Here is an 11,478-nt window from a genome sequence, read left to right on the forward strand (position 1 = left end):
CGTCGTCATGGGGCAGGTCTTGTCCCTGCTCATCTGTGGGACGGCGGTGAGCTGCCAGTACTTGGTGAACTCCCGGGTGGAGACGCCCATGCTGCAGAGCTTCCTGAACTACGTCCTGCTGCTGCTGGTCTACACCACCAGGCTCAGCACCTCCAAGGGTCAGGGGTGAAACTCAAACTGTCATGAAACTCAGACTGTCGCCAGGAATCATTGGGAAGCTCATTCTGTCATAGGAGGTTGAAGGGGAACCTCGGTTCTCCAGCAGAATCCGTTCCTTAATGCTGTTCGAGAACCGAAATATTTCCCGTAAGAACTAAGATAAACGAGATTCTTCTGTTCCTGCGCAGATAAACGATCGTTGGCACGCCTACAGAATATTAATACGCAAGTAAATAACAGATAAAACATAAAAGGGTCAAATAAAAGCACCATGAAAGGTAATTTAACACAATTCTTTATCTACATTCCGTTTTGGCTGCGGTGTCGGGGGGGGGGGGGGGAACTTGCATTTTCAGTTTTTCCTTCTTTCTCTTTCGCTCAATTTTCTTAAAAGTAACTGAATTTTTTATATTTATTCAACGTGCAACAACGTTCTTAATAACTAGTGCGCCAGCTTTATGCATAAACCATTTTACAACTAAATGTTGATCAACGGCGTTTTCATATTTGCCGGTTATTTCCTACTTTATTCAACAGTTCTCGCTGCTTTCAGAGCTCAAAAGAATAAATGTGAGGGAAAAAGAAAAAAAAGACGCACACGGAGCGAAAAATCTGCACGACTCAAACTGAACCGACTCGGGTGGACGCCGCCTTCGTTCGCGTGTCTTCGGTTCGCCTCGGCTCAAATTAAACAAACAAAAAAATAAATATCTGAGTCTCAGAGTTGACTTTTATTTTGTTAAATCAGTAATTAATCAAAGCAGCTTTGGGTGAGAGATGAACGTAAACATGTCTCAAGGTTGTCCGGGGAAGCGTCCCCGTAATCTGTCCGAGGAGACGGGGCGAAGGGAACACGGCGTGCGGTTATCAACATGAAAGACAAATTCCTTAAACTTGCAATTTGCCACCGCAGTTCCCCTCGTGTGCTTCGAGCTCCGAAAATCTGTTCGGCTTCCGAGGCGTTTCAAACTCCTTATTTTTGGGGGTCGGAAAACGATTCCCGAGTCGTTCGGGAACCGACGTTTCACTGTGTTTCAATCAGCAGGAAGAGGTTAAAAACCCTCGCGCTTCAGCATTCAGGCCATTTTTATTGATCATCGGCTCTTCATTCTGGAAAAGTTCACTTCCTCTAAACCTTGTCGGCTTCCACAGATCAGGGGAACCTGTTGCAGGTCTTAAAAACCAAGTGGTGGAAGTATCTGATAATGGGTCTGGCAGATGTGGAGGCGAACTACGCGGTGGTGAAGGCCTACCAGTTCACCACCCTGACCAGCATCCAGGTGAGACAAAGCCCCCCCCCCCCGACGATCCGAAGTCCTTTCTGCTTCAGCGTGTCCCGTCCCTGTGTTCTAGCTGCTGGACTGCTTCGTGATCCCGGTGCTCATGGTGCTTTCCTGGTTCATCCTGAGGACTCGCTACAGGCTGATCCACTTTGTGGCGGTGCTGGTGTGTTTGCTGGGGGTGGGGGCCATGGTAGGGGCCGACATTCTGGCTGGGAGAGACCAAGGGTCAAGTAAGAGTCTTCATATTTGAGGAGGTGCAGCTTGAGCACTGCTGACTTGGAAAAAGTGAAAAGTTGTGTTATTGTGTGGGAATAATGCAGGTGTTATAAAACCAATACTGGTGTGTTATTACAGAACAATACATGTTTGTTATTACAGGACCAATACTGGTGTGTTATTACAGGAGCGGTACAGGTGTGTTATTACAGGACAGATACAGGTGTGTTATTACAGGACCGATACATGTTTGTTATTACAGGACCAATACTGGTGTGTTATTACAGGACAGATATAGGTGTGTTATTACAGGACAGATACATGTTTGTTATTACAGGACCAATACTGGTGTGTTATTACAGGACAGATATAGGTGTGTTATTACAGGACAGATACAGGTGTTATTACAGGACTGATACAGGTGTGTTATTACAGGACCAATGCATGTTTGTTATTACAGGACCAATACTGGTGTGTTATTACAGGACCGATACAGGTGTGTTATTACAGGACAGATACAGGTGTGTTATTACAGGACCGATACATGTTTGTTATTACAGGACCAATACTGGTGTGTTATTACAGGACAGATATAGGTGTGTTATTACAGGACAGATACAGGTGTTATTACAGGACAGATACAGGTGTGTTATTACAGGACCGGTACTGGTGTGTTATTACAGGACCAATACATGTGTGTTATTACAGGACCAATACAGGTGTGTTATTACAGGACAGATACAGGTGTGTTATTACAGGACCGGTACATGTGTGTTATTACAGGACCAATACATGTGTGTTATTATAGGACCAATACAGGTGTGTTATTACAGGACAGATACAGGTGTGTTATTACAGGGCCGGTACAGGTGTGTTATTACAGGGCCGGTACAGGTGTGTTATTACAGGACGGTTACATGTGTGTTATTACGGGACGGTTACAGGTGTGTTATTACAGGACGGTTACGTGTGTGTTATTACAGGACGTGACGTACATTTTAGCGAGCATGTTGAAATGCCCAGTGTTCCATGGCTGCCGTTTCTCCATGCAGCCAGTGACGTGGTGCTGGGAGACGGCCTGGTGCTGCTCAGTGCCTTCCTCTATGCCGTCTCGAACGTGTGCCAGGAGCACACGGTGAAGAACTTGAGCCGGGTGGAGTTTCTGGGAATGATGGGCCTCTTCGGGACCCTCATCAGCGGCCTCCAGCTGTAGGTCTTTCTTCCAGTTGCTCGGTTACTCTGACCTTCGATTGACGACGCCCTCCAGACGCGAGTAGAGATATTCTGCACAGAACAATTTTAAATTACCTTGTAATAAAAAAACCTGTCACCTCATTTTCAGAATTTATTAATATAGATTATTAATATTTTGCTAGCTGACATCGCCTGCGTGTGGATGAACTTGTTTTTCTTTTTTTTAAATGTAACCGTTGTCCTTTTCTCTCCGTGCTCATGACGCAGAGCGGCTCTGGAAACCCAAGCCGTAGCGGCTATAAAGTGGGACGTCCGGATCGGTAAGGAGCGTCCCGTCTCTTTAAATGACCGCCTGCTCCGTCCGGCGTGTTGCTGAAAGGCGCCTTTGGGTTGCAGCCATGCTCTTCGCCCTCTACGTGCTGTGCATGTTTGCCTTGTACAGCCTCATGCCCCTTGTGGTGCAGATGAGCAGCGCGACGACAGTCAACCTCTCCCTGCTCACCGCCGACCTCTTCAGCCTCTTCTGCGACATCTTCCTCTTCGGCTACACGGTGAAGCGTCTCAGTACGGACCACTGGTTGCTTTGATGTCGACCAGTGGGGGGGGGGGGGGGGGGGGGGCTCCTGCATGATGAAATGTCTCCAACCTGTCTTGCTCTTCCTCAGTTCTCCACGCTCTACGTCGTGTCCTTCGTCACCATCACTGCGGGCTTCGTCATGTACAACGTCGTCCCCACGCTCTCCGCTCTACCGGGCGCCGGCGAGGACGACCCGGCTGCAAATCGGCCCGGCGGGAGCTCCTCGGCCCGCCTCCTGCCGGGAGCCGCGGCCCCTCAGAGGAGCGAGACGCTCACAACCGCTGACGCTCTGTTGTGAGAGCGGCGCTCTCGGCTCTGTCTGATGCCGTTACTGTTAGTTTGAAACGATGATTCATCCTTTTATTCCCCCGACAGGCTTCATATCTGCCGCTGCACTCGAAGTGTTTATTGTTTCACAGCAGGTCAGCCGTGTCTCTTGCCTTAACTGCTGCATCATATTACTGACTTTGAATTTCAAACAATCACAAAGTTTTGTCTTCTATTTGTTTTATTTTTCCTGCGCTTTGACTCTTTTATTTTCTTTTTCTTGCCTGCCAGATGCTTTTTTTAATCCTTGTTATATTTAGGTAAGGACTTTAACTTTTGTACAATTAAATTAATATTTACTATATTCTCGGTTCTGCGTCATTTCTGTTCATTTCCCGCATTAAGTGTCTTAATAGTCAAAGCTCCAAATATGGCAAAGATAATGTGAGTTACAATCTTTTTTGCTCCACGGCCCGGTTTCATCGGAGATAATATTTTCATTTTCCCATTTCCGAAGAAGCTCGCCAAAGATGTTTGTTTTTCAGCTCGTGGTCTTAATTTTCGGGGTAACGGCCGGTAGCCTGTGAAGAGGCGCAGACACATGCAGCCGTCTGTGCGTCAATCCGACCAGACGTCACTTTTCAGAATGAAACAGCCCGGTGGTCGGGGGCCGCTGAGGTAACCGAGACAGAAGAGCATCTTTTGCTAGACTCCTGGCGCCGCCCCTGCAAGCTGCTCCGTATGCCGTGTCGCATCGATCAGGAATAATCCCCCCCCCTCCCTCCATCCTCGGATTGTTTCATGTTCCGGGTCCTCCGGAGGGCGCTCCTCTGACGTCAGGCTTTGGGATCGGATCGAACCAGAACCCGAAAGCCTGGATCGATCCGAGCTGATCGCCGTGCCGACGGACGTTTAGTATTCTGCGCTGTAGCTTTTAGACCGAACCTCCGCGACCATCATCATCATCATCATCATCATCGTCATCATGGCGACCGTTGCTGAGTGAAGAGGACGAGACGCTGCAGCGACGTCGGCCCATCGGTAAGATAACGTGTCTGTCGGGGGGGGGTGGGGGGGATTATGCAGCAGACGGTGCCGGTAAATACGGATTATGTCCGTTAATCGGACTGCGGGGGGAGAAAAACGGGGGTTCGCCGCGTCTCCGCTGCGGGTAAAAACCGCTTCAGCACCGCGGACGGCTCCGGTGCTGCGCGGCCTGATCCAGACGGTGATCGGTCTCATGTCTTCTGTTGCCAGGGCAACCCACCGGAACAGCACCGAACACACCGGAGAGCTCACAGCGGCCAAGATGAAGCATTTTCTGAGGTGAGACGACGAATGAAAACGTGAAGGCTCTCCTGCTGCTCCTGCTCCCCCTGCTGCTCCTGCTCCTCCTGCTTCCCCTGCTTCCCCTGCTCCTCCTGCTCCTGCTGCTCCTCCTGCTCCCCCTGCTGCTCCTGCTCCTCCTGCTCCTCCTGCTTCCCCTGCTCCCCCTGCTGCTCCTGCTTCCCCTGCTCCTCCTGCTCCTCCTGCTTCCCCTGCTCCCCCTGCTCCCCCTGCTCCTCCTGCTCCTCCTGCTTCCCCTGCTCCTCCTGCTCCCCCTGCTCCCCCTGCTGCTCCTGCCCCCCTGCTGCTCCTGCTCCTGCTCCTCCTGCTCCCCCTGCTCCTCCTGCTCCCCCTGCTCCTCCTGCTCCTCCTGCTTCCCCTGCTCCCCCTGCTGCTCCTGCCCCCCTGCTGCTCCTGCTGCTCCCCCTGCTCCTCCTGCTCCCCCTGCTCCTCCTGCTTCCCCTGCTGCTCCTGCTCCCCCTGCTCCCCCTGCTGCTCCTGCCCCCCTGCTGCTCCTGCTCCCCCTGATCCTCCTGCTCCTCCTGCTGTCTGCAAACACTGATGCGCTCACGGCCCTCTATTGCGCGCCTCCCGCTCGATGCTGCGTGGCTGCTTGGAGACGAGGCCTCTTAATTCATGCGCTGAAACCAGCCGGTGTGAAACGTTCCTGTTCTATCCTCACCGCTAACGACCCACTAACCGCTGACCCACCCGGACAGTCCGTGTTTCAGAGGCTCACCTTGACCTGATCCACGGGCGGCCGTGGATTTTTATTGGATATAAAAATAAATACATTCTAATGAAACTATTTAAATCTAAATTTGTTCATAGGTTGTTAAAATGAGATAATAAAGTAAAAACAATATTCAGTTCAAACCTCTCTCAATGCTTGGATCGACATAATCTTGAAAAATATTTAAATGGAAAAGCTAAACATGAGAAAAAACAAATGTTATTGCAAATGGAATAAATGAAATAAATGGATTAATATTACCACAAAGAGAGCAGATTTTTGATGACTTCTCTGATCTGGTTAGATCCAGTGTTTTTTATATACTGTACCTATATTTGTATTTATTTATTTCTCCTTTAGGCTCCCCGTTATTCTCAGTTTATTCATGTTTTTTTTAGGTTTTTTTAGGTTCAGGTTTTTTTATGCTCTTTCCAAAAAAATAAAAATAAAAATATTTTTTTAATGAGATGTAAACACGAACACATAAATAAGCTATTGATGCAGTCAAACGGAATGAAACCGTTAAACTGAAATGGGAGTTGCGAGTTCAACTCGCTTTGCTCAGCGGCTGTTTGACACAGTTTCCACATTTCTATTCCCGGCGTCTCCTGTTTTCAAAATAGCCCACTTTAATCTGCAAGTCTCCTGCAGACAGGAAGTCCAACACACGTTCATGATTGTCTTTTGTCTTCCTGATTCTCATGTCACGTCTTCATCTTGTTTCTCTCTTCCACATCGTTACAGCCGTTAATTCGCTTTTTGAACGTTCTATGACCCCGAGATAATGAACCAGACCTGACAAAGACTCACCGACCTGTCCAAGGAGGAACCAGGGACACGTCAACGTTTCCTTCTTGATGGAAGGCGTGGGATCGGTTCTTTCTGTCCTCCGTTCGTCTCTCTGACCTGTCTCTCGTCCCTCCAGGGTGTCTCCTGTCCTCCGTTCGTCTCTCTGACCCCGTCTCTCGTCCCTCCAGGGTGGCTTTCTGTCCTCCGTTCGTCTCTCTGACCCCGTCTCTCGTCCCTCCAGGGTGGTCTTCTGTCCTCCGTTCGTCTCTCTGACCCGTCTCTCGTCCCTCCAGGGTGGCTTTCTGTCCTCCGTTCGTCTCTCTGACCCGTCTCTCGTCCCTCCAGGGTGGTGGTCCAGTTCCTCGTGTTCCTCTACTGTAAATGCTTGTGGCGAGGCCTGAAGTTCGTCTCCAGGAAGTTGACGGGACGCTGCGAGCTGCAGCGAATCTGCTACAATAACAAACACGGCGCCCGCAGGACTCTGAAGATAGGTAGGCCTGCAGACCCCTCGGCGGCGTCAGACCTGAACCGCCGCCGGCACACGTTAATATTCATATTTGTATTTTGGTCCCATGTCCTTCCAGAGTCTTCCCTGAGGTACTCCAAGAATGAGGTAGCTTTAACGCCTGTGTGCCACGATCCAGACCGGCTGCCGTGTTTCCCACCGGCCGTCTGTTCACAGCTCTTCTCCTCCTTCCTCTGCCCCCCCCGCCGTTGCTCCTCTTCCTCCCCAGCTGCTGCAGTCTGCCCTCGCCGTCCATCCTGACAAAGTGGAGAAAACCATCGACGACATCCTGGCTCTGAAGAAGATCAACCCCGACACCAACCCACAGTGAGCGACACATGCTGCATACTTGTGCATGCGTCAGAGTCCTGATAGATTCCTCTCCCAACCGCGCCCCCCAGGCTCGGCGTCTCTCTGCAGGCCAGCCTGCTGCAGATCGTGGGCTACAGGGATCTGCTGGCGGAGGTGGACAAGCTGCGCCGGGAGCCTTACGACTGCGAGAAAACGGAACACGAGGAGATGCTGATGAAGGTGCACGCCTCTCCGGAGTGATCCGGATCACATGATCACATAACCTGAGTCGTGCGTGTGCGTGTGTGTGTGTGTGTGTGTGTGTGTGTGTGTTTGCGTCGCAGCTGTGGACGGAGCTGCGTCCCGACTCGCCTCTCAGCGGACGCATCTCCAAGCAGTGGTGTGAAATCGGTTTCCAAGGCAGCGATCCCAAGACCGACTTCAGAGGCATGGGCCTGCTGGGCCTGCACAACCTGCTGTAAGCGCTCGGACGAGCCCCTCCCTGCGGAACGCCGACCGGGGCCCCCCCCGGGTGTGGTCCGAAGGGTTCCCCTCGTCTCGAAGCTTCTCGTCTTTTCTTTTCTTCCAGGTACTTTGCGGAACATGACAAAGCGACTGCTCTGCAGATGCTCCACGACTCCCTGCAGCCAAAACACAAGTATGCAAAGCCCGTAACCCTCCAAAGGGGGGGTGGGGGGGGGGGGTCTAAAGCTGCTGAAAGGCTCAGCTAAAAGCTAAAGAATCCAAGGACATACAAGGTCGTACATGAACCGATCGCTAATGATATTATATGCAGCGATCAGGAAACATGCAAAACAACAATTGAACGTCTGTTGAAGCTTCCAGCAGACGTGTGGGGTGACCCCCCCCCCCCCCCCCCCAGCATCAGCCTTTACCACCTTCTGCTTGATGACTTTCATTCCTGCTGCTTCGTTCTGCTGCTTGTGTTGTTTGTCGTCCGCGGCCTCAGTGAGTCGTCTCATTTCACCGATGAAAACTCCCCCCCCCACCCCCCCACCTTCACCTCCGCCCTTTACGCCCACGCGTAAATACATGCATTTAATGTACTGTTTAAATGTTATACTGTAATACTGTAATACTGTTATACGCATCTGCATATAACAGACTGTGTGTGTGTGTGTGTGTGTCCTCTCCAGTGAGGTAAACAACGCTGAATGGGAACAGAAGAATTTGGACAAAGCTATCGGGTAAGTCTTTGCATGATTAACCTTGGAGAACCCTGGAGAACCCAGGAACCCTTTGATAGCAGCAACAAATCGCGTGGGTTCTCCAGGGTTAAAGACGAAACGCTTTTATTTCACATTCACTGCACACACACGCACACACACGCACACACGCGCGACACCATTTACACTCTACTGCTATTGGGCCCCTTTCACAATCCACACACACACACATGCATATAAACAGCATAGGTGTGTGGGTGTGTGTGTGTGTGTGCTGGGACCGTTTTTAAAGGAATTATATTTTGCTGCTTCTGGTCTCTTCCTCTGATGAAGACGACACAAAGGAATGCTAAAACTACGGACGTCCCAATCAGGGTTTTTTTTTCTCCGAGTAATTTGATTTTGAAACAATACCGAATCCCGATCGGATACTTCTATAATACGTGTAAAAAGATTTTTAAAGAATAGCGAAGAAACGGATCCAGGATGTCCCTTATTTTTAATCTTATTCCTCTTTTGTCAACATTTAACTCTTGAACAGAGCACTTCTGTGGCGTAGCTCAAACATTCAAGTAATAAATAAAATACTTTTTTGACTTTGGACTTGGACTAGTGCAACAGGAAATATTAAATAAGGATATTTAAAACAAAAGGAACAGCAGCTCAATCGCCAGGTTTTTGTCATACGTCCACAGCGCAGACGAGCTTCAAGCTGCTTCCTGTTTAGCTAACGTTCAACCAATATTGTCACAGGAAGTGATGTCATGCCGCTCGTTACCATCTCTGTCTGCAGTAGAGAGGTCTCACTCTGTGCCACAGCGTAACTCCAGATCTGACAAAGACAATAACTAACCGTGAATATCCGAGTCTTGATCGGGAGCTAACGTCCGATTCCGATCGAGTCTTAAGCTCGGGATCGGGACATCCCTAGCTAAAAACCAACAACGGGCTAACGCCGGCGTTTGCATTTCTTCTCTCCAGCTACTCTTTTGCCATTGTGGGCATCAACATCACAGACCTGGCCTATTCTCTGCTGGTGAGCAGCGCTCTGAAGACCCACCTTTACAACGTGGCTCCAGAGATTCCCAGCCTGCCGCACTTCCAGCAGACCTTCTGTGAGTTTCCTGCCTCAGTTAGAAAAACCATTCCCAGCTGAGGGATGAATCCTAAATTAGGACGGCACAGACCTGTCCGACATCTAAATACAAATGCTGAAAACGTCAAGTTTGAGACGTTGCTACCACAGCAACCCAACGTTCTCCACTTCACCCTGTCCTTTGCATCGTCCTCCCCGACACCAGCCACGCTCATGTCCTCCCTCACTACGTCCATGTCTCTTCTCCTGGGTCGTCCTCTAGTCCTGTTCCCTGGCAGTTCCATCCTCAGCATCTGCAAACATCATAATCCAAGGCGCTTCCTGTCTCACCTCATCACACCACATCCCGCTTCTCCTCCATTCCTCTGGCGTCTTCTTACCCTTCTAGGATTGTATTAAACAACCCCGTTAAAAACTCTACAGCTTCCTCTCCTAGACACTCCCACACCTCCACAGGTATGTTGTCTGGTCCAACTAGCTTCACATTCTTCATCCTCTTCATCGCCTTTCTAACTTCACTCGTGATAATCTTTGGCACTTCCTGGTTCACAACAGGTGCCTCTACTCCCCATTGTTCCCTCTCATTGTCCTTAAATATGAAAGATGTTGGTGAACCATATATGCTGGGAATGCTAAGCTAACTCAGATTTAATGCTGCTTTGTGGAGGGTGGCGTTCCAAATTTGGAATTTCTCACCTCTGAAAAACTTGCCGGATCCCGATGATTTGTCGTTTTAATAATGCCTGAGTGGGCAAAAGGGGTCATTTTAATATGTGAAACTTTACTCGATTCCTTCATCGCAGGTTACCTGATGCAGGAGTTTCAGCGATTCTGGATCGCCGAGGATCCCGGCGACATCATGGAGTTCAACCGGGTTCGCGCCAAGTTCCACCGGCGGATCCTGCGACAGCTGGAGAACCCGGACATGGCTCTGTGTCCTCACTTCGCAGCCTCTGACCTCCATCTGCTCAACCTCTAAACGCACACCTCTGACCGATGGCGCCCCCCCCCAAACCCTCCCCATCCCCAGAGGTCTGGTAGGGCAAATAAAAGTCTGAAATATACATAGAATGGGGCTGACGCCCAACCTGCAAGCTAACATCTTGTTGCATCACTGCCAAAAGCTCACACACACACACACACACACGCACACACCACGCACACACACTGCAGCATTAGACCACCAGCGTCAGAGGTGACCATGGCGACGCCACACCGTCATCCACCGTCGCAAACATGAGTTCAGTATAAGTTTAGAAGGATTTGGTGATTAGTTGTCAGTTTAATGTAAGAATAAATGATTGATTGATGCTGCTGATCGATCAGCAGTTCATCTCCAGGCCAGTGAATGATAAAGATCGTTCTGTACTAAAAAAAAAAGAAATACTGAATGTGGAAACGGCAGCAGTTTGTTGTGAATATAAATGTAATAGTTTTTCCTGGAACAGAAAATACTGAATCATGTTTTTCTCCTCCGATCGGACCCTCTGAGGCGGTTCTGTTCTGAATGTCCTTCACGCTCACGATTGTTTGATTTCTGAATCCACTGAATGTGACTCTGTGTCCACTGCTTTCCTGCCAAAGCAATTCTTTACGTTCACGACGCCGCTCGCTTACTTTCATGTCTTCATCTTGACCATGTGTGCCTGTTGCATTTGTCTCAGAAGTCATCAAAGCGTTTAAACGAGGGGAATCATGGGAGCGGTCGTTCCTGGATGTTGCTGCAATCGCTGCGAACACGCCAGGGACGGCTTCGGCTCCGACGTGCAAAATGAAAACCATTATAATATGCATTATATTTAACGTTTCAGGTTTCTTGATGTAACGAAACTTTAAGGTTTTAGGAACGCTTGTG

The 11,478-nt window shown here is 49.7% G+C and overlaps 2 protein-coding genes across 2 annotated transcripts; both read left to right on the forward strand.

The window, feature by feature from the left end:
• The first annotated feature begins 7 nt into the window (after nt 1-7).
• Nucleotides 8-3,904, forward strand: LOC137900700 (solute carrier family 35 member F2-like). The gene is made up of 7 exons (XM_068744830.1): nt 8-158; nt 1,312-1,439; nt 1,513-1,672; nt 2,711-2,867; nt 3,120-3,172; nt 3,249-3,403; nt 3,518-3,904. The coding sequence occupies exons 1-7, from the start codon at nt 8-10 to the stop codon at nt 3,725-3,727; spliced, it is 1,014 nt and encodes a 337-aa protein (XP_068600931.1). The 3' UTR covers nt 3,728-3,904.
• Nucleotides 3,905-5,005: 1,101 nt separating this feature from the next.
• elmod1 (ELMO/CED-12 domain containing 1) lies at nt 5,006-10,602 on the forward strand. Its single transcript, XM_068744657.1, has 10 exons — nt 5,006-5,022; nt 6,890-7,035; nt 7,129-7,157; nt 7,279-7,376; nt 7,451-7,580; nt 7,685-7,818; nt 7,930-7,998; nt 8,498-8,548; nt 9,509-9,642; nt 10,427-10,602. Exons 1-10 carry the CDS (start codon nt 5,006-5,008, stop codon nt 10,600-10,602), a joined length of 984 nt encoding a protein of 327 aa, XP_068600758.1.
• Nucleotides 10,603-11,478: the final 876 nt, after the last annotated feature.

The sequence above is a fragment of the Brachionichthys hirsutus genome, chromosome 10 (assembly GCF_040956055.1).
Source record: "Brachionichthys hirsutus isolate HB-005 chromosome 10, CSIRO-AGI_Bhir_v1, whole genome shotgun sequence".
NCBI lineage: Eukaryota > Metazoa > Chordata > Actinopteri > Lophiiformes > Brachionichthyidae > Brachionichthys > Brachionichthys hirsutus.

Excerpts from the sequence above, each read along its gene's own strand:
- LOC137900700 (XM_068744830.1), top strand. The coding sequence starts at position 8 with ATGGGGCAGGTCTTGTCCCTGCTCATCTGTGGGACGGCGGTGAGCTGC. Across the intron at positions 2,868-3,119 it reads CTCATCAGCGGCCTCCAGCT|AGCGGCTCTGGAAACCCAAG; the intron begins GTAGGTCTTTCT and ends CTCATGACGCAG. Across the intron at positions 3,404-3,517 it reads TCTTCCTCTTCGGCTACACG|TTCTCCACGCTCTACGTCGT; the intron begins GTGAAGCGTCTC and ends GCTCTTCCTCAG.
- elmod1 (XM_068744657.1), top strand. Across the intron at positions 7,377-7,450 it reads AACCCCGACACCAACCCACA|GCTCGGCGTCTCTCTGCAGG; the intron begins GTGAGCGACACA and ends CGCGCCCCCCAG. Across the intron at positions 7,819-7,929 it reads CTGGGCCTGCACAACCTGCT|GTACTTTGCGGAACATGACA; the intron begins GTAAGCGCTCGG and ends CTTTTCTTCCAG.